Source organism: Propithecus coquereli, unplaced genomic scaffold, assembly GCF_000956105.1.
Source record: "Propithecus coquereli isolate 6110/MARCELLA unplaced genomic scaffold, Pcoq_1.0 Scaffold314, whole genome shotgun sequence".
Classification (NCBI taxonomy): Eukaryota; Metazoa; Chordata; class Mammalia; order Primates; family Indriidae; genus Propithecus; species Propithecus coquereli.
In genome coordinates, this window is record NW_012148775.1 from 1,782,913 (window position 1) to 1,807,017 (window position 24,105).

General features: G+C 45.2%; 1 protein-coding gene across 3 annotated transcripts; it reads left to right on the forward strand.

The window, feature by feature from the left end:
- Positions 1-6,198: 6,198 nt before the first annotated feature.
- On the forward strand, positions 6,199-22,921 carry PRKAB1 (protein kinase, AMP-activated, beta 1 non-catalytic subunit). 3 transcript variants are annotated; one of them, XM_012650217.1, is made up of 8 exons: positions 6,199-6,381; positions 6,531-6,698; positions 13,849-14,012; positions 15,217-15,310; positions 15,580-15,694; positions 17,791-17,924; positions 21,274-21,342; positions 21,573-22,921. In XM_012650217.1, the coding sequence occupies exons 2-8, from the start codon at positions 6,540-6,542 to the stop codon at positions 21,648-21,650; spliced, it is 813 nt and encodes a 270-aa protein (XP_012505671.1). In that variant the 5' UTR covers positions 6,199-6,381; positions 6,531-6,539; the 3' UTR covers positions 21,651-22,921. The 3 variants fall into 3 exon arrangements, with proteins under 3 accessions (XP_012505671.1, XP_012505670.1, XP_012505672.1); XM_012650218.1 differs by having other exon boundaries at positions 6,343-6,446; XM_012650216.1 differs by having other exon boundaries at positions 6,265-6,698.
- The last annotated feature ends 1,184 nt before the right edge of the window (positions 22,922-24,105 follow it).

Genomic DNA, 24,105 nt, shown 5'->3' on the forward strand with positions numbered 1-24,105 from the left:
TTTTTAAAAAATAAATTTTTTAAGAAGTATTAAGAAAATAGAGATCGATTAAGTGATTAAGTAAATTATTATACATTTATGCTGCAGTAGTTTTTTTGGGTTTTGGGGGGTTTTTTTCTGGTTTTTTGGGTTTTTTGCTGTTGTTTGCTTTTTGCTGCTGCAGTAGTGTAACATCGTAGTTAAGAGCGTAGCTTGGGAATTAGATTTTCTGCATCTAAATCATGGCTTCACCACATACTAGCTCTGCAATGTTGGACAAGTTACTTGTCCACTTCTGCCTTCGTTTATTCTTATGTAAAGTGGAGATAATGACAGAATGCACCTCTTAGAGCTTTGTAAGTATTAAAGCAAGGAAAGTGCTTAGGACAGTGCCAGGTATACAGTCAGCACTCTATAAATGTAACCATTCTTGTTATGGAATCTGCAGCCATTCAAAAAAAGTAACTCTGGATGTACTGACATGGAAAGATACACTAGGGAAAAATTTCCTAATTGTGTAAATTTTTTAAAGGAGAGAGATGTAAGCAAGTACTTATTCTGGAAAAGTAGCTATACAATTATAACAAAATACATTTCCCCAGAAGTATGCAAGAAACTCTTTACAGATTATTTGGGGGGAAAGGAATTAGTGATCTAGGAGAAGGTATGAGGGAGACTTCTTTTTTTTATTCTATACTCCCAATGCTGCTTGAAGTTTTTACCTCGTTGATTCATACTGAAAAATACATTTAGTTTTTTGAAAGAACATGATAGTATTTTCGTTGCTCTTTATTGCCACCTAGGGGATGCTAAGGGCATTGCCTGCCATGATCACTGTCACTGATGTTAATGCCACCCACCATCTAATAAGTGATCCTACCTTCTTGATTTAGTACGTTATGCCAAGCAAGTCGTGGCCTCCAACTTTCAGATCTTCATTGAGTTTGGTAACAATGAGAAACATGGATCCATAGTGATAAAATGTAATAGATGTTAAAACACCTAGTTAGATCTCCTTCACTGAATGGCCATTTCAGCTTCATACTTATAATGTAGATTAGCCTGACCCATTGGCCTGCCCAAAATTATCTCACCCCTCACCCAGTGATCTGTCCATGGTGCCTAAGATTTCTACATCAGTCTAGTTGCCTGCGTTTAAATGCCGGTTCCATGACTTCCTAGCTGCGTGACCTTGAGCAAGTCACTTCATCTCTGAGCTTTAGTTTCTTCATCTGTAAAATACAAGTGATAATAATGGTAGATTCCACACGGGACAGTTGGGAGGATTATGTGAGTTCATATATCAAGCACACTGCCAGGCACATAATAAGGGCTTGGTAAACAATTTTCACTGTAACACCTACAGTCTTCAAATCTCGGTTTGATTGTCACTTCCTCCAGGAAGCCTTCCATGATGTCCTAACTTGTTCACATTCTTCTCACTAGGTCACATTTCTCCTTCCTAGCATTTGTCATGGGTAACTGTTGGATGATTGTTTCATTAAGGTCCCTTTTCCCTACTAGATCATAAGCACCCAGGGTCATCACCCCAAACCCATTAAGGAAACACTCCTCACTGCCTCTTTCCCTCAGCACCTGGCCAGGACCAATCTGCTTTCTATTTATATGGATTTACTTATTCTAGATATTTCGTATAAATGGAATCATATAATATGTGACCTTTTGTGCCTAGCTTCTTTCACTTAGCATATTTTCAAGGGCATCCACATTGTAGGATATATGAGTACTTCGTTCCTTTTTATGATTGTATAGTATTCCATTGAATGGACATACCACAATATGTTTATCCATTCATCATTGCTGAACATTTAGGTTGCTTCTACCTTTTGGCTATTAGAATAGTGCTATCCAATCTTGTTTTTTTTAAGTCTCCATGGTTTGTCTCATCATGAAGAATGAAATCTCACAGTACCCTGGACCAGAAACCAGGATACAAGATCCAAATGATGATCTATGACCACTAGCTGCTTATATAATTCAGCAAGTCATTGCACCTCCTCATCTGTAACCTAAGTGGTTGATTTTTGTGCAAGTAGTTTATTTGCAAGGTGATTCTGAGTATTTATTTGGAAGATGCTCCCCAAGAAGTGATAAAGGAGGGGAAAGGAAAGAAATAAACGAATTCAGTGTTCATTTATGCAATAACTTGATCAAGTTACTGAAGTGAGTAACTGAGGTTTATTCCCACTAGGGAATACATCTTAGAGTCGTCCCATCCAAGGGGCAAGGGAGCTAGGGTATTTATCCACCAATATCCATCTGTCATTGGCTGAGGGTTGCTCTCAAGGTATCTACTGTGCACCCCCAGCTTCTGCCTTGTACAGACCAAGCTTTCTCCAGAAGGCTTTCAGCAGGGTCACACCTGCTCACAGTGGGAAGTTTTGGACATCTACAGAAGCGTGCGTGCAGATGGAGTATGGTGGTCCCAACAGCATATGTTAGAGTGGTCGTGAAACCCTGATCCTCAAATCCCTGGGAGCTTACACTTTAAAGAGATGAGACAGAGACAGACTTCCTTTTCTTTTATTTTTTTTCACCTCTATTGGATCTCTGCCCAAATACTGCTTTAGGTTGTCAGTTGTCCTTTGGGAAGGGGTAGGAAGTGTACATCCTTTTCTCCCCTGTTCCTTCAAAGCTTCTTGAAAGAGGACAAATTTCGGGTAAACTTCATTAAGAAAGATGTGTTACCTTGACCTGGGCATTTCTTCCCTCAGCTGTTAGCTTACCCTGCAAGTGAAGCTATTTTAAAAATCTTTTTATCAAAAATAAAATAAAGATACAGGAAACCACACAAAAGAAATGTGTGGTTGAGTGAATTATTACAAGGCAAATGCTTTAATAACCACAACCTGAGTCAAGAAACAGAATTTTGTCATACAACCCAGAAGTCACAAAGTGAAGCTATTTGCCAATCGAGGTCTCTTCCCCAAGATTGTATACTTCTTAAATTTACAAGTTTGCATTTTTATAACCAGCTGAATTCTAAGACTCAGCTCAATGCCTAAATTCTCATTATAAAATTTATAATATCAACCATCACAGAAATCAGGTATATTCTCCCATATATAAATCCCTGAGTGTTCTTAGATGGAGAGAGTTCTTCAGAACAACACTGATGTTTGTAGACAGACCAACTGGGGAGACAAAGGGTTTTTTTGATGAGGCACACCAATGACCATGATGTGGAAGGAAGTGGCCAGGTGATCCAGAGTCCAGTCTCAGGATGACCTATGATCATCCAAATGACCTCAGGCAAATAGTTTGACCTCTGGGCTTCAGACTGTTCCTTATGTAAAACAAACAGGTTGGTGACAGGCTGATGTTGATTCTAATCCGTCCTTGCGAGGGAGGATGCCTCAAAACACCATCCTTAACCCTTTTAGTCACAAGTTTCAGGATAAATGAGATTTTATCTGACTCTAGGTGACTTTTAAGGACTCGAAAACCTGTTGCTTTCTGGTCTTAGAGCTGGAGTGGATTTGAAGGCGAGGTTGGGTGGGCTCCTGGCTGTGGCTGTGATGCAAATGCCCTGGTTTGTTTGGGGGAGAATCTAGGGTGCCTTGTTACCTCTCTTTGCCCTGGCTGTCAACTGAGAGCAGTGAGCAGATGGTGCCTCTGACACAGGGATGCCCTAACAGTTGCACTTCCTGGCACACCCCCACCCCCAGGATGGAGTGGTCCGACACCCACACCAGCAGTGAATCAAAGAAAGAAGAGGCGCTTCTGGTGCTGGGGAAAGTCATGAACCATTGTTAAATAAAGATAAGTAACACAAAGTGACCCATGAGAAACACAACTGGAACCCAAGTAGGCACTTGTAATTGGAGTGTCTACCCTACCTGTGATTTTCAGTGTGGGGACAATAGCTAATAGATACCAATGTTAGTTTCTCTGTCATGAAATCTTGATACCATATAGTGAGACTCTCCCATCAGCCGTCGACAGCATCCTCAGGATGTCGTTCACGGCATTTGGCATCAAGGGCCCATGCTTTCAGTTATCTTATCCAAGCCAGAGCAGATGTCTTGAAACTTTCTTCATGCGTCAGAGCATCTGCACAGCTCAGATAAGGAGTCCACAGGTCATCCTTATCTCTACAGTCGTTTGGGAGAGAATTCCAACATTTTCATGTTCATGGCTTCCTCCCTGATTATTATGAGGAAGTCAAGGCCACTATTAGAAAAACAGCTCAAAGAACATATTCTGGGGCATCCACAGTATCTCAGCTTATTTAATTCAGCAAGCATGTTCAACATTTCTGATTATATTGAGTAAATGCAGACTCTCAGTCATCAGCTCTGGAGGCCTTTCCTGCCCTCTTCCCTGGCCTGACTTAAGCCCCTCCCAGGCTCCTGTGGCATCCCTTGCCTACCTATATTATTGCCTTTCTGTGGATCTGTTCCTATCTCTGCTTTATGGATTCCTCTGGGGCTAGAATGATATTTATTTTTGTCTTATTTTTGTCTTTATTTTTGTCTATTTTTGTCTTTATTTTTGTCTTATCATCTTATAATGATATTATTTTTGTCTTTTAAAATTGTTTTTAAATTAAAAGGTAGGACATCCTCATATTTTTCAAACAATACAGAAGTATATAAACTAAAAAGCGAAAGTCCCCTTTCTATTTGCTCTTGTTTCCAATCCCAGTCCTCTCCCCAAAGGGGACCACTATTAACAATGTATATCCTTCCAGAAGTATCCTTCCAGGACTTTCCATTTGCATGCATAATGATGCTAATAAAAGTGCTAACAGTTATTGACTGTTTACTAAGAGTCAGGTGCCGTGCTAAGCACCTTTTATGCATAAACAAGCCTATAAAGTAGGTGTTGTTTTTATTCCCATTTCAGAAATGAAGAAACCAAGACAACAATTACTATTAATAAGTAGTGAAGCCAGAATTTGAACCCAGGCAGGCTGACTTCAAAGCTCATGCTCTTGGCTTCTATTGTCCACTTGCTTTTGGACCTCACAATGTCATAGACACTGCCCCATAGTGACCCACAAAATTCTGTTTCTTCCTTTTTAAAAGTTGCTCGGTATTCTATAAAATGAATGTATTCAACTCATTTAGCCATTCTCCTACTGACCAACTTTTAGAATTTTGTAGTTTTTCATCTACTTGTATCATCAAATCTTAAGATTCCACTGATTGTAAGAAGCACCCAATTTCAGAGAGGGTAAAATGTGAAAAAAAAGCCCATTTTAGAATTAATATGTTACTGTATTAGAGATGATACTGCAAATGCTTGTAAATAATTTTCATGTGTATATTTCTGTGATTTTCCTACAAGTAAAATTGTGTATCAAATGAGGGTGCATTTTTTATTTTGATAGATACTGCTAAATTCCCTCCAGGAAACCTTATCTTAGTCATCTGTGTTCCCTGTTTCCTTAACACAGCGTCTGGTACTTTGAACGTACTAAATAAATGTTCAGTGGGTGAAATGCATGACCAGACCTAGCAAATGCCAAGTATCTTGAGATATTCACACGGAAAAGCAAAACAAAACCATGAAAATGACTGACAATGAGAAGATTAGGATATTTTACTACCACAAGTGTATGCATTTCTTGCATACCACAAGCACTGGCCACAGTAAATGAGAAGCGCTTATGCATTTTATGCAGAACAATGTGTCCAAAGTGATTACAAGATATCTTGCAAAATTACCTATCAAAAGGCTGTGCACTCGATTTAATAAAAATACACTAATGACTTCAGCGTTTTACAACTCCTAACCTACCAGACGTAAGATTATTTCCTGAGACTTTATGATCCGCCATTTCCTCAAACACCTGCAAGACCTCCTTGGGTTCGCCAGACCCTAATCTCCAGAAATCATGATTCAGCGGATCTCCAGTGGGGGCTGCATTTTAAACAAGCACTCCAGGTGATTCTAATGCCCTCTAAAGAGTCAGAGCTAGTGCATTAGAGGGCTTTAAGAAGAGGACTCTCTTAATTAGATTTGCACTTTAGAAAGATCCCTTTGGCTGTAAAGTGTAGAATGAACTGCAAGTGGGCAAAGACACCTTATCTGACGGCACCACTCAGCTCAGCACGCGGAGAGCGGCCCGGGCAGCTGGCGCGTTGGGGCGCCCCCTGCCGGCCCCCAGCGGCTTAGTCCTGGGTCGGGCCCTGGGCGGCCGACTGCGACTGCGCCCTCTGAGGCCTGCCGAGGCGCGCAGCCCAAGACCGGAAGCGGAAGTGAGGTCGAAGTAGCCTCGCGCGCTTGGCTGGCCGCCGCCACCCTCACACCCTGGGCCGGGCCAACTCGCGCAGTCGCAGGAAGCGGAAGTTGGGAAGGGGTGGGGGAAAGTTGTTGGGAAAGTGTCGGGTTATTTTTGAGCTCGTTGGGTTCGCGCCGCGGTCGCCTGAGCAGGTAAAGCGCGATTGCGAGACCTCGTCAGCCCTGCTGACTCGGCTCAGGCCGGCTCTCGGCCCCAGGTAGCCTGGTGCTCCTTGCAGAGTCCCCTAGCCGGGGTCCCTTTCCTGGAGTGAGGCTCCGTCCGGCTTCCCGTGTCCCCACAGACCCCCATCATGGGCAACACGAGCAGCGAGCGCGCCGCGCTGGAGCGGCACGGTGGCCATAAGACGCCCCGGAGGGACAGCTCGGGGGGCACCAAAGACGGGGACAGGCCCAAGATCCTGATGGACAGCCCCGAGGACGCCGACCTCTTCCACTCCGAGGAAATCAAGGTATGGGGACTGGGGGAAACGTTTCCCCTTGACTTATGTGGACGGGAGGAACCCTCCACCGTATTCCCGCCGCATCCCCCCGAAAACCATCAGAACCGGGAGGGAGGTGGTACTTCACCCGCTACACTTAAAGCCAGGTGGCCTTTGAAAGAACCCTCTTAGCAGTCCAAGAACCTGCGTCCAATTACCGATATGAGAAAGTCACCCTGAGGGAGGAGGAACTCCCTTCGTTCAACATCATTAAGGAGAAAGCTCTGGGACAGGAGTTTCAAATTCTTAATTAATTGAGTCGAGCTAGCAGTAATTGAGCCCAGGTCTCTGCTTTTCTCTTAGGTGTAATTAATTTCACGCTTGGAGAAATCCTCCTTCATCTTTAGGCAGACTGGCACTTTTGCAAAAGTTGGTTTTGGAGTTTATTGTCCGTTTCGAAGATAAACTAGAGAACACGTGTAAACTGAAAGAGTTGAACAGCTGCCTGCAATTGCCAGGTGTGCTTAGTTCTGCCTAACGCTTTTGGGTCACCCTGCTTATTTAGAGCAAGCCTAGAAAAGTCATTCGACTTCTGGAGGTCAGTGGGTGAGTGAAGTGTCAGTCTGAAGGAGGCAGCCAGCAGCTACTCAGCTTTTCAACTGTGTTGTTTAAATATGACTTAATATCTTAAGCAGACCAACGCAAACATTTTTGCCGGCCAAATGTGGAATTCATTCTGCAATCTGTTTTAATTCTGTCAACGGAAAAGAAGCCAAACTCTGTAATACAATAAGAAGAGGTTTGTTCTGAGCCAACTTTGAGTAACCTGGCCAGGAGCCACACCCAAGAAGCCTTGAGCAAGTGGACTTCCTGTGGTTCAGGTTACAGTTTGATTTTCTACATTTCAGGGAGACAGGGATTACAGATAGATCAATATATGGGAGGCATACATTGGTTTGGCCCGAAAAGGTGGGCCGTCCCAAAGCTGGGGCTTACAAGTTATAGGTGGGTTTAAAGACTCTTTGACTTGTAATTGGTTAAAAAAGAAATGAAGCTTTGTCTGAAGGCTTGGAACGTTTTAAGATAAGAAAGTCTGTTAATCGGAGACAAGCTGCCAGCCATATATGTGTTGTGTAAATTGAGGACTGTCAGGTTTGTCTTGCATAGCCTTAGGCCTGTCAGTGAGTTACAAAGGATACCTACGAGAAGGGAGGGGGCGCATGATGAGGCATGTCTGACCTCCCTTTCTTGGCCTGCAACTCAGTTTTAGGGTATCCCCTTGGCCAAGAAGGGGCCCATTCAGTTGGGGGTGGAGGGAGTCTTAAGATTTTATTTTAGTTCACAATTCATTGAAAACTCAGATAATGCTTGACGTCCGCTTCAGCAGCATTCCTGTTAACCACCTTGATAAGGTTTGTGTTTCCAGCTGCTGGGCCCAGTCTAAGGACACTGAGTGCGCTGGCAGCTGATATTTATGTGGTATATCCAAAAACAGCTTATTCCTTAAAAGAACAAAGTAGATTTAGGAAGGACGAAGGTGCCCTGTGCACAGTGTATTCTATTAGTATCCAGTTTCATGTTAATCATCATAGTCTGTTAGGCTAATTGCCTGGCAACTCATTCCACCTTTCCTCAGGTTAGGCTGGGCAATTGATCACGTTACTATCTTATACCTTCACTCGGGTCTTAGTTTTGAGTCTCTTATAAAGAGCCTGCTTTTATTTGTCCCTACATGCTGTGATTTGAACTTGCTTTCTAGATTTGTGGCATTCTTGAAATGCTGTGTGCAAAGTGAACTTTAAAATCATATTTAAAGCTTAAAATCATGTTTCTCCAACTTGACGTCCCTCTCCCCAGAGGCAATTTTGCTCCCAAGGCTATTTAAGACACCATTGTTAGAAATGACCCGCTGTGCCATTAAGAAAACAGACACTACACATTGTCTGGGCAAGGCAAAATCTTTACTTCTGATCAGAAGGGCACCTCGAGGCAGAAAAAGCAGCCACCCAACGTGGGATACAGGGGGGCTCCTCACCTTTTTATCCCTAACACAGACCTGTGGCTGTGTCTCATCCCATTGACTGGAGTTTCAACTGCACAGTCTTGTTCTTACCCGATTGGCTCAGGTGTGTTGCTAAGACACAAAGGAAGAGGGGGTGGGGGGCTCTTAGGGTAGTAGATGTTTGGAGTTGGCGGGCCAGTCAGGCACAGTAAGGTATGTGGAAGTGTGTTACTTCCTGATACTTTGGCAGAAAAGATCAAGCCAAGGTTATCTCTCCCTACAATTTCCCCCTGTTTTATATTAGACTTTTTCACTCTTTTCTTCAAATTCAGTGAGGAGGAATGACTTTGGTGTTCTTGGTCTTCTAATAGTAATAATCTGTTTTCATATGGGGGTGGAAGAGGTTGTTTAATTAAGGCTGTTTCTATTAATCTTTGGATTAGTCCTCTAGCACAAGGGATAATGCAACATCCCATTAATGCTAAGACACCAAATACAGTAATTAAGTTAGTGCTGACGTCATTAACCCTTTCCATTTTCCAAACCACTGCTCCATAAGGCTAGTGAAAGGGTCATCTGTCCCTGAGTTTTCAGCTAGCTTATTAGCCAAGATAGTACTTGCAGAGCTTTTGGGATTGTGCCATCCGGAGCTGTGCTGTTGGGGATGTAAGTGCAGCACTGGCCTCCAGTCATGACACACACTCCGCCGCCTTCTGCTAGTATCATATCTAAAGCCATTCCATTTTCCCAAGCCATTTTACTGGTAGGTCCTAGTTGTTCAGCTATACCTTTGATGGCATTTCTGGTATAATTTATAAATTTTGTTGATTATAGTATATGTATTTGATCCAGTCTACATTTTTATTTATAGTGGATCACCAAAAGAATATAGATTCAAACCCACCAGCTATTTGATTTCTAGCTTTGAATTCATTTGGTACCCCTCGGGGACTCCAGTAGCATCAGTAAAAATATGGGGATCAAAAGATCCTCTGGGAGCATTTATTTCTCTTTTTGTCCTATGTCCCCTTTCCTTAACTGGGAGCTGATGGAACGCCAGGGTAAAAGGGATGGCCAGTTGCACCAAAGCGCAGGTGCCACTCCATCTTTCTGGTAGGACCTCGAACAGTCTGTCTTTACAATACCACCAGACGTCTCCTCGGGGTAGGGAGAGGGCAGACTGATCCTGTACGTTCTTGAAGGCCAGGCTTTCATTGCACCCTGCCTTGTTTTCAAGAGACACTGCCCCCTCCTCCTGTGTAGAGAGACATAAGGTGAAGTTGACGTCAGAGGCTGGTGGCCTCACGGTCCTTGGGAGCTGACCCGCAAGACCTCTCATGTCAGGGAAGGGCAACGATAGGGTTTTACACGATTTATTTCCCCATGCCTTGGTCTCCTGGAAGAGAGCTACCATACAGTGCATGCCATCCAAGTGGCAAAGGAACTATTTGGGCCTCCGGTCTCCCTGTCGCACAGGCGTAACAATCGCTTTTATTTAGAGTGTGCACAGGATATTTGATCTAACCGGGCGTTTTTAGCTTTATACCCAGTTTCTGTTGCAGCTGTTTGCCTTAAATCCTTGACCTGCATAATGGTTACCTTAGATGGGTTATTGGGGAAAGATTTAGGTACAGTGCTGTTGTCAGGTTTTATAGAAGGAGTGGGGGATGTGACGGTTGAGGCAGGAGGCATTATTTTTAAAGAGAATTGTCCAATTGGGTCTGTACCTCATATATCTGCTCCCATTCCAAAGGCTCTATTTAAGGTTGTGTCTTCAGAAGTGGGGACGTTTATGGAAAAAGTTACAGGGTTGCACTGATGTAGTTTGCAATTTGGTGGGAAAATCCCTTTTGAAAAGTAGATTTTAGGTTTTAAGGTTGATCCAAGATAGCCTCCTGGTGATGTCCAACCTTCATATTGGGTTGTCCACCAAAAATCTACCCAGTGGTGGCATGGGCTACAAAGCTCGGGTCGTCTAGTGCGTGGGCCAGTAGTAACATCTTGGGTTGGATTATTTGGTGGGGGAGGATGAGGGCAGAGGTATTTGTCAGCTCCGGAAAGCTGTCTTTGGTTTTCTGGGCTTCTGCGTGGTATAACCTGACAGGCGTCAAAGGTTACAGTTTGCCGTGCTGTGGAACTGGGAACATTGCTTGTAAAAAGGCCTGCTGATAGCTGGAAAAGGGAAATGAAGATAATGCTAACTAAACCTTTCAGAAGGTCACTTTGGGATTGGATGCAGGTATGGCCTCCCATCTTCCCTGTGTGGGAAAGATTGCCTTTTTTCACTTGTGTATGGTGTGTCCAGCCCTTCTCAGCTGTAGCTGTCTCTGTAGTCAGAAGCACTAAGAAGGGTCCTTCCCAGGCTGGTTTGAGCTTCTCTTCCCTCCAGCCTTTGACCAGCACATAGTCTCCAGGTCGATGTGGATGGACCAGAAACTCAAGAGGTGGCATTTGTCCCAGGAGTCCCCTCTCCCTGAGAGAAAGCAGAGTGGAAGACAAACCAAGTATATAGTTCTTAAGAAATTGGTCTTTGGTTTCGAAGGTGGGAATGTCGGTAATTGAATTGAGATGGGGTAATCTGTAAAGCATTTCATGGGAGGATAAGCCTATGTCTTTTCGAGGGGCCTTTCAGATCATTAAAAGGGCTACAGGCAAACATTTAGTCCAAGGTAACCTGGTTTCCAGGATGAATTTAGTGAGCTGATTTTTCAGAGTCTGGTTCATTCTTTCTACCCTTCCTGAGGAAGGAGGGTGCTGGGGGTATGATACTTACATTTAATTTCTAAAACCTAGTATGAGTCCTTTGACGATATTAGCAGTAAAGTGACTCCCGTTATCTGAATCAATATTTTCGATCAGACCAAATCAGGGCACGATATGTTCAATCAGGACTTTGACTACATTATCAGCAGTTGCCCCAGCTAGTGGAATCGCTTCTACCCAGCGAGTGAGATGGTCTACAATTACAGGAAGGTATTTGAGATGCCTGTTTTGGGCATTTCTGTGTAGTCAATTTGAATGCTTTGAAATGGTCATAACCCAGGATTCCTCCTTCCAGAGGGCACCTGTCTTAGAGCTTGCTTATTAGTTTTCCCGCATGTTATACATCCCTCAGAGGTTTGTTTGGCTAACATGTAGATACCTGTGCAACTATAAATGCGAAGAATCGCATCACACATTGTTTGGGGACCCCAATGACTACTCTGGTGGAGCTGGGTTAAAATTTCTCCCATCGGTTTGGATAGGATTTGCCTTCCATCGGGCAACAGCCATCTTCCCTCTGAATTTTCTGCCGCCCCTACTTTCCTTACTAGTTCTTTTTCTGCTGGGGTAAAAATGAGGGCTGCAACAGGGGCAGGGGGATGTGGTGTTAAATGGAATATTGACGTTTCTGAGGAGAGAGTAGCCTGTTTAGCTACTTCATCTCTTATTTCCCCCAGTGTTCAAAGGAGGACCCTTTTTGATGTCCTGGAACATGAACTACAACTATTTCTTCTGGTAACATTAGACTTTCTAAAATTTGGGTTATTAACTCTTTATGTATTAAGTTTTTACTTTTACTATTAATTAACCCTCATTCCATCCAGATTTTTCCAAAGGTATGAACTACTCCAAAGGCATATTGAGAGTCTGTGTAGGTGGTCCCTTCTTTGTTGAGAATTATAAGGCTTGGCTGAGAGCATATAGTTCACAAGTTTGGGCCGACCACCCGTTCGGGAGTCTTCCTGATTCTATTATGGTTATCTAGCCCCACACCATGGGAATCAAACTACTTTCTTCAAGGAGTATGTGTTGTTCCGTTGCTGTTCCAAAATTTCTACAAGAAGTGTTTAGCATACACATGATATGTGGAGAATGATTTTAAGTAGCGTCCGTTCTCATTTCATCAGAAGTTGTTGAAATGATATAGCCAGATACATGATTGAATGCCCCAGATATCAAGAAAAGTAATGGATTCTTTTAACTACACTAGTGCACTGTTTTGAATACAGTTAGTTATCACATCCTCAGGGTAAAGTGATTCCAGTCTGTTACTCTTTAATCTGTAGGTTTTGCTGGAACAAAGAATGTAGGCATATTTTAGATAAGCTCAGCTCAGCATTGACATGAAGGTGCTAGAAGCCCTGTTTAACTCTGTGAAGAGTCTCTCCCAGCCTGAGACTCCTGCTCTTTTAAAGTCTTTGGCTTCTGACTAGGAAAAAATGTAAAAGGTCCATAACCACAGCTATTTTACCTAGAGTCGAATGAGTTTCTCTCTTATTCTGGATTGCCTCAGTTATAAGGTGCTAATCACACTGAAAGTTACTGTTTACCATAATGAGTGGTCAGCCTTTGTCTTGTCTTTTTCTCCCCAGTGCCTGGACGGCACTTAGTAATTTTTCCCTTCCTCAGAATCTGGAGATGCCAGTTTTCAAGTTGACAGCTCTAGAATTACTCCTAATTTTCATTTGTAGTCATACGTCGCTTAATGATAGGGATGTGTTCTGAGAAATGTGTCGTCAGGTGATTTCGTTTTTGTGATAACATCACGGAGTGTACTTACACAAACCTAGATGGTATAGCCTGCTACGCACCTAGACTGTATGGTATAGCCTGTTGCTCGTAGGCTACAAACCTCTACATCATGTTAGTCAACTGAATACTGTAGGCAGTTGTGACACGATGGTAAGGATTTATTTATCTAAACATAGAAAAGATACAGCAAAAATATGGTATTATAGTCTTATGGGACTACTGTCATCTATGCAGTCCGTCACTGACCAAGATGTCATTATGCAGTGCATGACTGTACTTCAAATTTTGCTTAATTAAGAGGAAAATGACATTTATTAAGCTAGTCTTGGTTGTGTTTCAGCCTCTTCCTGAATGGCTTTTATAGTTTCCCCTAGATTTTTGATGTAGACTTCTTTAATGACAATAGCTAATAATTATTAAGTAGTCACTATGTGTCAGACGCTATGCAGAGCATTTTACTAGACTGTCTCACTCAGTCTTCACCACAGCCTTAAGAAATAATTATTTTTATTATCTCTATTTTGCCAGTGGGGAAACTGAGGCACCACTAGTAAGTTACCAAGCCTCAATATCTTTAGAGTGAATTGTCAATATCAGAGTAACTGTCTGTTGTAGAGAGCTCACTAATGGCTTCCTGTCACTAGTAAACTACTCCTCTCCTAGGCTCCAGAGAAGGAGGAATTCCTGGCCTGGCAGCACGATCTGGAAGTGAATGATAAAGCTCCCGCGCAGGCTCGGCCAACTGTATTTCGGTGGACGGGGGGCGGAAAGGAAGTTTACTTATCTGGGTCCTTCAACAACTGGAGTAAACTTCCTCTCACAAGAAGGTAATTGCCTGGGGAGTGTTCACGTCTTCACCCATGGATGCTCTTGTTTTTGAAAGGTCCCTGTAGGTGAATAGAAAAAGATGATTTTTCCACTCAGCATCCATTTTATAGGCTTCAAATCCCAAACCCAAGCAGTCTCTAGATTTAGAGCACATCTTAGAAGAAAGCAGCATCTCTCAGTAGACAGTATTTCTGCGTTACGGACATCTTTCACTTCACATACTCAGCTATGTGTTTGTCCAGTCGGGACTTCTCAGAAACACAGAGATCTGACCCCCGTGCAGTGAGAGATCACTGGGCTGGGAATCTTAGACCCAGCTTTGAGCCCACATTGGCTGTGCTAACAGTCACTTAGCACCTGGAGCCTCACTGTTCCTTTCTGTAAAAAAGTAATGTTGGACCACATGATCTCTGAGGTTTCTTTTCTCTGTGTATTACTTCTGTTTGAAAGGTACATGCTATGTAGGCGTCATTAGCAAGGATATAGTAAGACACTTCATCAGGAACCCTAGCATGGACTTCTGTCTCTGTCAGTGAGAAAGGGTCTTCACTGGGAAGTAGTCTAAGGAAATGAAGGGAGAAATCCTGCCCTGCTGGGCCAGGCCTCGGTTTTGTCAGAGGCTGCCTGCTTTGCGGTGGTAACGTCGGAGGAGGAGGAAGGCACTCGGCATAGTAGTCACAGCCAGTTCAAGTCGGGGAATAAAACAGCCAGATGAAAGAGCTTTCCCAGAATCCTTTTATAGTAGTTACATAAGTTTCTTTAGAGAACATTTGTGCCTCCTGCTAAATTGATCCCCTCCCCTGCCCAAGGCAAACTGACAGAGGGTACCACTAGGCAGCTTGCTGTTTATCTTGTGTTGTCATCCTCCGTGGCACCAGGGCTGCGGGGTGGTATTTTACACACAGCTCGAGAAGGACAAAGGCCTGTTTGTTGACCTTTTAATATTAGGGATGTGGGTTGCTGGTATTTGAGCAAAACTGAGTTTTCAGGAAAACCTTTTACACTGCTGCTTCCTTGTAGCCTTTCTAGATTGAGATCATTATACTGAATTGTGTAAATGGGTTAAAAATGTTTGTTCTCCTGCAGCTAAACTCTTGGTTCTACACGGAAATATTCTGGTTTTTTTTTCCATAGCTGATTTGGCAAGTAAGCTAAGAGGGCAGCCTACCCAGCTGAAATCCTCTGCTTCCTTTTTCCTTGCAGCCACAATAACTTTGTAGCCATCCTGGATCTGCCCGAAGGGGAGCATCAGTACAAGTTCTTTGTGGATGGTCAGTGGACACACGACCCTTCTGAGGTACTCTTCCTCCCGCCCTGTGGCCTGTACGGTCCAAACGAATCACCTTCCCTTACTCATTGTTGCCAGGTCCCTTTTCCCTGCTGGTAAAAGTCCCTGTGTGTGGCTGAGCTGGGTAGCAGCACTATCAGACAGTTGGTGAAGTTGACCAGGATGAGCAGGGTGGCTAGCCAGGAGATGAGGCCTTCCATCAAGGAATTCCAAGTCCTCTAAAGAATCACCCCATAGACCTTCCACGTTATGATTTCTCCCTGTCTGTCTCTTCCCAGCCAATAGTAACCAGCCAGCTTGGCACAGTTAACAACATCATTCAAGTGAAGAAAACTGACTTTGAAGTATTTGATGCTTTAATGGTGGATTCCCAAAAGTGCTCCGATGTGTCTGGTATGAACACAGTTATTTTATACCACATGTCTGCAGGTGGGGGCTGTGCAGTCTAGAAATCGTCTTGTTTCTCTTGCCTCTTACTCTTGAGCTAAATCTACCCAGTCAGGTGGACATTTATAGCTCCCTTAAGAGCCACAAAACTGAATTCCTGACTGTCGGGTCAGGTTGTTGAAATTGAGCCCCATGAGAGCTATAAGCCATTTCCCGGTCATCTCAAGTATTCAGTAGGTCTCCTTGCCCACAGAAAGTAGACAGTGGAAACAGAACCAGTGCTTGATCTCGTGCCAGGGGCAGAGCTGAAGAGGCCTTGGAGGGTCGGTCAGTGACAAGCCAACACTGGGGACACCTGCCAGCTCACTTCCCGTTCGTGGTGCCTGGAGAATTTCAGCCTGACGGGTGATAAATGGACACCTCAGTGACCCTGGGCATCACTTGTGTGGTGCATTAGCCCTTGTCAGAATCCCTCCAGGGGAGGAGGAGGCTGATCCTGGGAAACAGGCCCCACGGCACAGGTCTCCTTTGTGGGAACCTGCTCAGTGCAGTCCTGATAAGATTTTCTCATCTTCCAAGAGTCTTTTCAATCATCGAGGTTTCACTAAATTGCCTTCCCATCCAAATCCCACCAGAAGAAACTATCTAGAACATATTATGTATAATTCTCGGGAAAGGACAGCTTGTAATCTGAAGTGTCACTGCCAGCCACGCTGCCCCTTCCTGTGAGCGGAGGTTTAACAATTCCTGGCCCCTGTGGGAGGCAGTGAAAAGATTCCCAGGAGCGTGTCTGGCACTCTAAGAAAATGGAGTCCATGCAGTTTACAGGACGATTCTTCATCGCCTGGCGGGGCCTGGAGGTTCCGCCAGCAGGATCTCTTATTGTTACCAGTTCAGAAATGGCAGTGGTAAATGGACCGGGGTGGGCTCGCCGTGGCTGACGGGTCAGGTTGTTGAGCAGGACTTGGAAATCCAAAGTTAGTGTGCTTTTATCTGGATAGTTAACAGATCTTTTAGAGCTATCATTCATTTCTTTTTCAGATTAATCGGGAATCGGGGGTTGCTGGTAAATGTAATTTTATGCCACACACCAAAGCTTTTAGTCAAGTTTCCACAGTATAGATCACCTGGGGAGAGAAAACTTACCCCTTTCTGCTGCTAAGCCAACTTCAGGCACTCTGCAGATTTTTTATATCTAGACACTCACTTTCCTAAAATATTTATTTATTTCTCATGGCTCAGTTTTCTGCACTTAATGCTTTTCTCAGTTTCCTGCTGTGATACGGTTGGGTCACATGAAGGAGGCCTGTCCCCTAGAAAATGACACTGGGGCAGCTGGCAGAGGAGGGCGTATCAGGTTTTTTTCTGGATATGCCCAGGGGTCTGGTGATCAGAACCCATCCCACGTGTTCTTTGAATAATGGCTTGGTACCTTTCAACTGGCCAAATACCACCAAATGAGCTGCTTCTAACATTATGAAGCGCTGTTCTTCTAGAAGCTTCTTTATCTGTAATTGGAGATACTCAAGAGTTTGGAAGGAACTTGAGTATAATGGAGTCAAAGAGTCTTTAGAAATCAGACTTTTGGTTTTTTTTTCCCCCATTTCAAAATGTGCCAGTGCCTTATCTAACCTGTTTTTCCACTGCCTCTGTGTAAACAGACTGCTGCATCTTCCCTTTTATTCTGGCTGGTGGTGCTCCTAACTTGGGTTTAGCCACTTAATCCTCACTTGAAGCCTTGAGCTTCTTTGTGGACTTGGCCAGCCCCGCCTGAAGCGACAGGAAGCATCATTGTGCATGGCGGGTAAGGTTAGCTTGTTGAGAACAGCCTCCCTGTTGTCTGGCCCAGACTTGCTGGCGGTGCCCCAGCTGCGCTCTCCCTCCAGGGCGTCTGAGCCTACTCCTGGGTGTTACAGTCCTCAGACTGCAGAAGGGTTTCTCCTTTCCTCTGCTCTGCACCCTCGGAGGCTGTATGTCGTTCAGGAGGATATAAATCTGTATTGAGGGAACAAGAGACAAGGAAAACCGGATGACAACACCATAGATTAAATAAGACTGCTCCTAATTGTCAACGTCAATGTGCTGTCACCGTCTCCCAACAGAGCTGTCCAGTTCCCCGCCAGGCCCCTACCATCAGGAGCCCTACGTCTGCAAACCAGAAGAGCGGTTTAAAGCGCCGCCCATCCTCCCTCCGCATCTGCTCCAGGTCATCCTGAACAAGGACACGGGCATTTCTGTGAGTACACGGGCATCTGCCTGGATCGTCCTGCTCCCCTTCCTGTCCACCTCTTGAAAGCAGCTGGTGAACAAGCTCATGTCACCTAACAGTGTGAACTGCCACAGTCTACCTCTGTGTGGGGACAGGCTGCGAGCACGAGGTTCCAGGGTCTCACAGAGCCTTTCTGCACTTTGCTTTCTTGCCTTTCACTCCTGCCTCAGCCTAAGCCCCATTCCATTTCAATTTCACAGTAGGATCTATAACCACCCCTTCTTAGCAAGCTATGTATTGGAGCTCCGCTTCTGACCCCAAATTTGAGAATCTAGTTTTAATCACAGAATTGCTTTTAGAAACATCAGTGCTTCTGGATCAAAATTTGGGGTATCTGGGTGACATGCATTTCTTCTGGGAAATTGATACTACATGCAAAAAGTAAGTGTGTGTTCTCCTGGATCCCCAAGAACAGCCAGTTACTCCTTTGTGGCTCATTTTCCATTTTGTGTGACCTGGATTTCCTGGCTCTGGAGGGTATGGCATAGTCGTAATTCTAGGAAATTAGATGCTCTTCAGTGTGGTCCCGGCCACCTCTTAAGAGGCACACGTTTATAAGGTGCTAAAGTGACCGCGTTGCTGAGTAGAACACCCAGGTAGAGGACGCAAGTGCTGAGATGAGGTGGTGGAAATGCGTGCGTGTGGGCGTCCCCCCCAGTGGTCACTGCCGGATTGCCAGGGCAGAGCCCCAGTATTTGTTACCCCATCCCGATGGGACTCGCCTTTCTTGGGGCACCAGGTTCCCTCCTGTGCCAAGAGTCCCCCAAGCATGGGCCTGACCCCTGAATCGGCCGTCCCAGCCTATGCCAGGAAGAAGCCGGTCATAAGGACCAGCACGCCTCCGCCCCTTGTGCCCACTGTTTCCAGCGCTAAGTTGGCAACGTCTCAGCCGTAACAGGTGAAGAACTGCAAGGACATTTAGCTTCTATCTTAGCAGCACTTGGGTCAGGCTGTTTCTCTTAACTCTAATTTTACAAAGCTTTATAAGTTAGATGACTTTCAGTGCCCTGCTAAGCTGGAAAAGTTTTGTTTTCTTTTTTCCTGGAAAGTAGAGGCATCACTGGCTGGTTTCTCTGATTGAAACTGCTTCTGGAGATAGACCAAGGGTCTGGGTCAGGAACCCTCTGTCCAAGACAGCACTGAGCTCTAACACAAACTTTGGCTCTAGTTGTAATACTAAAGGGCTGATGTTTATTGTGCCCTGAACTCTAGTCTAAGTGCTTTTCATGTATTCTTTTAGTCTCATAACAAACCTGTGAAGGTAGGCACTATTATTATCCCCATTTTACAGATGGGGAAGCTGAGACACAGAGAAGTTAAGTAACATCCCAGGGAGAACATTTAAAATCTACTCTTCTTAGAGATTTTCAAGAATATAATAGATTGTAATTAACAATAGTCACCATGTTGTATAATTGATCTCTTGAACTTAGTCTTTCCAGCCTAATTGAAATTTCCTGTTCTTTGACCAACATCTCCCCACCCCCCAGCCTCTGATAACCAACATTCTACTCTCTACTTCCGTGAGTTTGACTTTTCTAGTTTCTACGTGTAAGTGAGATCATGTGGTATTTGTCTTTCTGTGCCTTGCTTATTTCCTTTAGCATAATGTCCTCCAGGTTCATGCACACTGTTGCAAGTGGCAGGATTTCTTTTTAAGGCTGAATAGTATCCCATCGTGTATGTACCACGTTTTCTTTATCCGGTCGTCCATCGATGGACGCCTAGGTTGATTCCGTGTCTTGGCTATTATGAATATTGCTGTGTGAACGTGGGAGCGCAGGTATCTTTTCGACATACCAATTTCATTTCCTTTGGATGTATACCCAGCAGTGGGGCTGCTGGAACATGTGGTAGTTCTAGATTGAATTTTTTGAGGAACCTCTGCACTGTTTTCATAATGGCTGGACTAATGTACGTACCTGTCAACAGTGCACTAAGAGTAGTAGATTTTAAATGTTTTCACCACAAAAAACGTGAGGTGTAATGCTTATGTTAATGAGCTCAATGTAGCCATTCCACAGTGTATACGTATGTTAAAACGTGGTAAAATACAATTTTTATCTATTAATTTTAAAAATTAGTTTCTACTGAAGTCTATCTAACACACACATATGTATGTATGGCTTTTTCAATTAAAAAATTAGTTAATTAAAAAAACTCCCAGAGTCACACAGTAAGAGGCTGAGCCAGCATTCAGATAGGGCAGGTTGGTGTGAGATCCCTGGGCGGTTGGTGCTCTTACCCAGCACCCCAGCAGGGCTCACTGGGTGTTTGTTGACAGAAGGATCAGCCCAGCCTCTGGGATGCTAAGCCTGGAGGAAATCTCCTGGCCAGCGGTGGCCAAGCTGGAGGGAGGGTCTGGCTTTCCAGCTGTCCATCTCCACGTTGCGTCCATCTTCCTTTTTGAGAAAACTGGCCTGCACAACTCTTGCAGGATTCCGGGCTGTTCTGTCCTCAAGGAGATCTTCGCACCTCCTAGATCAGAAGCCCTGCCAGATGGCCATGCGTGGTTGTGTCGAAGACAGCTGTAGCCTCTTCATTTAGAAAGATCTGGTCACTCCGCCTCAGCAGCCCTGTGCACAGGGTAGATGCACAGTTTTGGTTTTACACCACCTGTTTTGGGCCGTGAGAGGCACTTCAGGGCCAGGACTACAGAGTTTCCGACTGGTGTGGAGTGACCATGAGTGCACCCTCTCCCTTGAAGCAGGGACCATGACAAGAGGCCCACTAGCAAAATAACCACCCCAGAGTGGTTGCCCTACACTTGTTTTTCATTTGAATTAGCATTTATAAAAGTTGGGAGTATACAATGAAAAAAAAATCCCAACTCTGGCTTCTCTCAAAACATAGGAAGGTATGGCTCTAAGTGCCAGCCCTATATGAGCTTCTACAGGTAACAGTGTCCCATCCCCTACCCATCCATTTCATTCTGAGTCTTACAGACATAAGTTTGGACTCACTGCCCAGGAGCATTGCGTATATCTTGTATCTTCCTATGTTCTCTGAAAGTGCCTTCAACAGCCAACTCCCTTCCGGCCCATCCCTCTCCAAGAGAACACACCAGGGCCACACTTCAGAGGCCAGGATGAAAGCCCGATGGAGCACAGACCAGTGCCTCCAGCAGGCACGGCCTTCGGGTCGGCGGGCACAACCCTCTCGCCCCACCTGTCACCTTAGACAAGCCCTGGTGTCGCCTGACTTAGGAACGGAGGCAGCATGACAGCCCACCTCCTCTCCTTTGATACCCAGCGCTGTGAAATAAAGAGGAGAATCTTGATTTCCAAATCCTAAATCTGCCTTTGTTCCCTCACAGTGTGATCCAGCGTTGCTCCCTGAGCCCAATCACGTCATGTTGAACCACCTCTATGCACTTTCTATCAAGGTAATGACATGTCTCTCAGTGTGTGCTGACATGTCTGTGTGTGTGCTCAGAAGACTCCTAGCAGCAGAGTGCCTGCGGATACTGGCTTAAAGGGCAGTTTCCAGGCCTCACGTGCTGAAAGTGGGCCCAGGAATGTGTTTTTATTAATCCCCGTAATGATTCTCATATGCTTTAAAGTTTGAGCCCCCGGACTCAGTCCTGCCTTTGATAATTTCCGCCCTCTTGCTTAGGATGGAGTGATGGTGCTCAGCGCAACCCACCGGTACAAGAAGAAGTACGTCACCACCTTGTTATACAAGCCCATATGAGAGCCGGGAGCCAGCCGTGGGCAGCAGTCTGCACCAGCAGACTCCAGGCGCGCGTGCTGTCCACTCGAGGGAATGGACTGTCACCTCTCGATTCACACTCTTTATGCGACATTTCATACCTGCCCTAGTCCTACTTGAAGGTTTGTCCAGGCACAACAGCTCCTAAAGAGCCTGGGCCTGTAACAGGCCTCGTGGCCCCCAGTGGCTGTGAGCTGCAGCGGCCTCTTCAAGGCCGAGAGAGGAGTTGGGCGGCTGCGGAGGACCTGTAGCCCCCGCACCAAAGTGCATGAGGGCAGTGTGAGTCTAACCCTACATCCTCTCAACTGGCCGTGGAGATTCTTCTTAAGCCAAAAAAGATGCAGCCACTTTGCTAGTAAAAATCTGGGATGCAGGGACAGAGGCCACACAACATTTGTAATCGTCAGGAATAAGCCAATGGCCTTACAAAGGCACTGAGGCCTGGCTGTGAAACTAAGTATAGTATTGGTCCTGCCTGTCCTTCAAAATCAAAGCAATAAATCTCCCGTTCTCTGCTCCAGGGAGGCGTAATTTCTGTAGAAATTAGAAGCTGTCTGATTTCCAGATGAAGTTCTACAGTTGTTTTACATTTACATGCACTACGTACTTTCTTTTTTTAACTAGAGGTGGCTGGCTATACAACCTTAAGGCAATTTTTAAGTCACATGACTAGAACATAGATCATATGAACTGTGATCAGCAATAATATGTTCTCAGAACAGACTTTTGAACCCGCTGCCAGATTTCTCCATTAAGCTGGATGATCCCGAGGACTGACCACTGTCAGCTGGAAGGTGTCCAGCTTTTTATTCCCGTCATGATGAGGTGACTATTGCCGTGAGATCTTTGGAGAAGCACCCCACCCTCCTTTCCATTACAGCCTGTGCCACCTGGTTCGGGACCTCTGCCCCTAGTTAGCAAAGGCAGCTGCAGCAGTTGCTTCTGCTTATTCTGGAAGGAATGTAGAACTCGACAGTGGCCTCGTCCTTGGGATCAAAGTGGACCTCCTTACACTCAGCTCAGTTTCCAGGGAGATGCCACAGATGTGGCCGTTAGCACAGGTTCCTGTCACCCAGTCAGCAGAAGCTATCATTATGCTCTTTGTTCCTGCTGGGAGAGGGAGGAACGCGCTCCCTGGTTTCCAGTATTTATTTGGTAAACCTGAGTTCGGGGTACCCGTTTTGTTACTGTTTTCAAAACACTGAATTACTGTCACCTTGACATACGAGTTTCAATAAAGCTTTGTAAAAATAATTGGACATGTACTTGGAAGAAGCTTTGATTTCATTCAGTCCTTTGAAGAAGAGACTGGAACTCTTCCAGGAGCTTGTTCAGTACCATCCTTGGGGCACTCACCAGAGTGGACAGGGCTGCTTCACGCACCCAGAGGGGTGAGGGTCAGTCCTGTGATCCACCCATTCATTGCATAGTTTGGAGGCCTGGTAAGGGGCCCCGAAAAACTGAGCCCCTCGTACCTGCTCAGTCACGAGGGGAGGCTGAAGAAAGGTAACAGCGAAGGTTCCTGGCTTGGGCTGGTTGGTGGCATCCCCAGGCCAGAGGTATTGCTTCCTTTTGTTCATAAACATGCCTCGCAGGGGAGCCTGGGATCGCATGACACTGCCTTACCAGATACCAGGACGTTTCTGGAATCAGGGATGTTCGCATCAACTGAAAGGAGCTCTGTCTCTCCTTCCTAAAAGATAGAAGGTTACAGGTGTCCCTTTAGAAAGCCTTTTCTTCATAGGCATCAGGAAACAAATAAATCTAACAGAAAAGGGAAGCTCAGGGTGTCACCTGGTCCACTTGAGGTGGAAGGTAGCCTGGAAATCATTCCTAGCTAGATAGTATCTGCCTTACCTTGGAAACCTGAATGACACAGGAACCCTAGATTTTTGGGACCATGGGATTATTAAAGTAGACTAAGGAAACAGACACAACAATCCTCTTGCCAAAATTGGATAAAATATTTGAAAATACATAGCTAAGCTCAGAAGTTAAGAGGTACATTCAAATACCAAAAACAAAAGCCCTTGTCCTGCTGGTGAGCTAGGAACACAGCCCTCCACCCAGGGTAGGGGCTGGGGAGGGAGGCGGTGGGGCCAGGACCCAGCTCTGAGCCCCAGGAACAGGGTTTGACACCTGAGCAGGAGGCTCCCCGCACGAGTAAGCCCAGAGCAGCACTGCCCTCCCTGTAATAGGGATTAGGGCACCCGGCTGCTGGCCTGGGTCAGGGCTGGCAGGAGCCGCGAGCCCTGGGCTGCAGGTAGAAACAGCAAGAAGTCAGAAAATCCAGCATACAAATGAGATCTACCAAGTGCAGGAAACTGGAGCTGAAAATGCAATGTGAAAACTATTTTACAGGAACCAATCACCCTATAAGAGTCCTCCAAGTCCTGGGACCACAGGGCACTCCCAGGTGAGGTGACCGCTGGGGCGA

Coding starts and splice junctions, on each gene's coding strand:
- PRKAB1 (XM_012650217.1), top strand. CDS start 6,540: ATGGGCAACACGAGCAGCGAGCGCGCCGCGCTGGAGCGGCACGGTGGC. Junction 14,013..15,216: donor AAACTTCCTCTCACAAGAAG/GTAATTGCCTGG, acceptor TTTTCCTTGCAG/CCACAATAACTTTGTAGCCA. Junction 15,311..15,579: donor GGACACACGACCCTTCTGAG/GTACTCTTCCTC, acceptor GTCTCTTCCCAG/CCAATAGTAACCAGCCAGCT.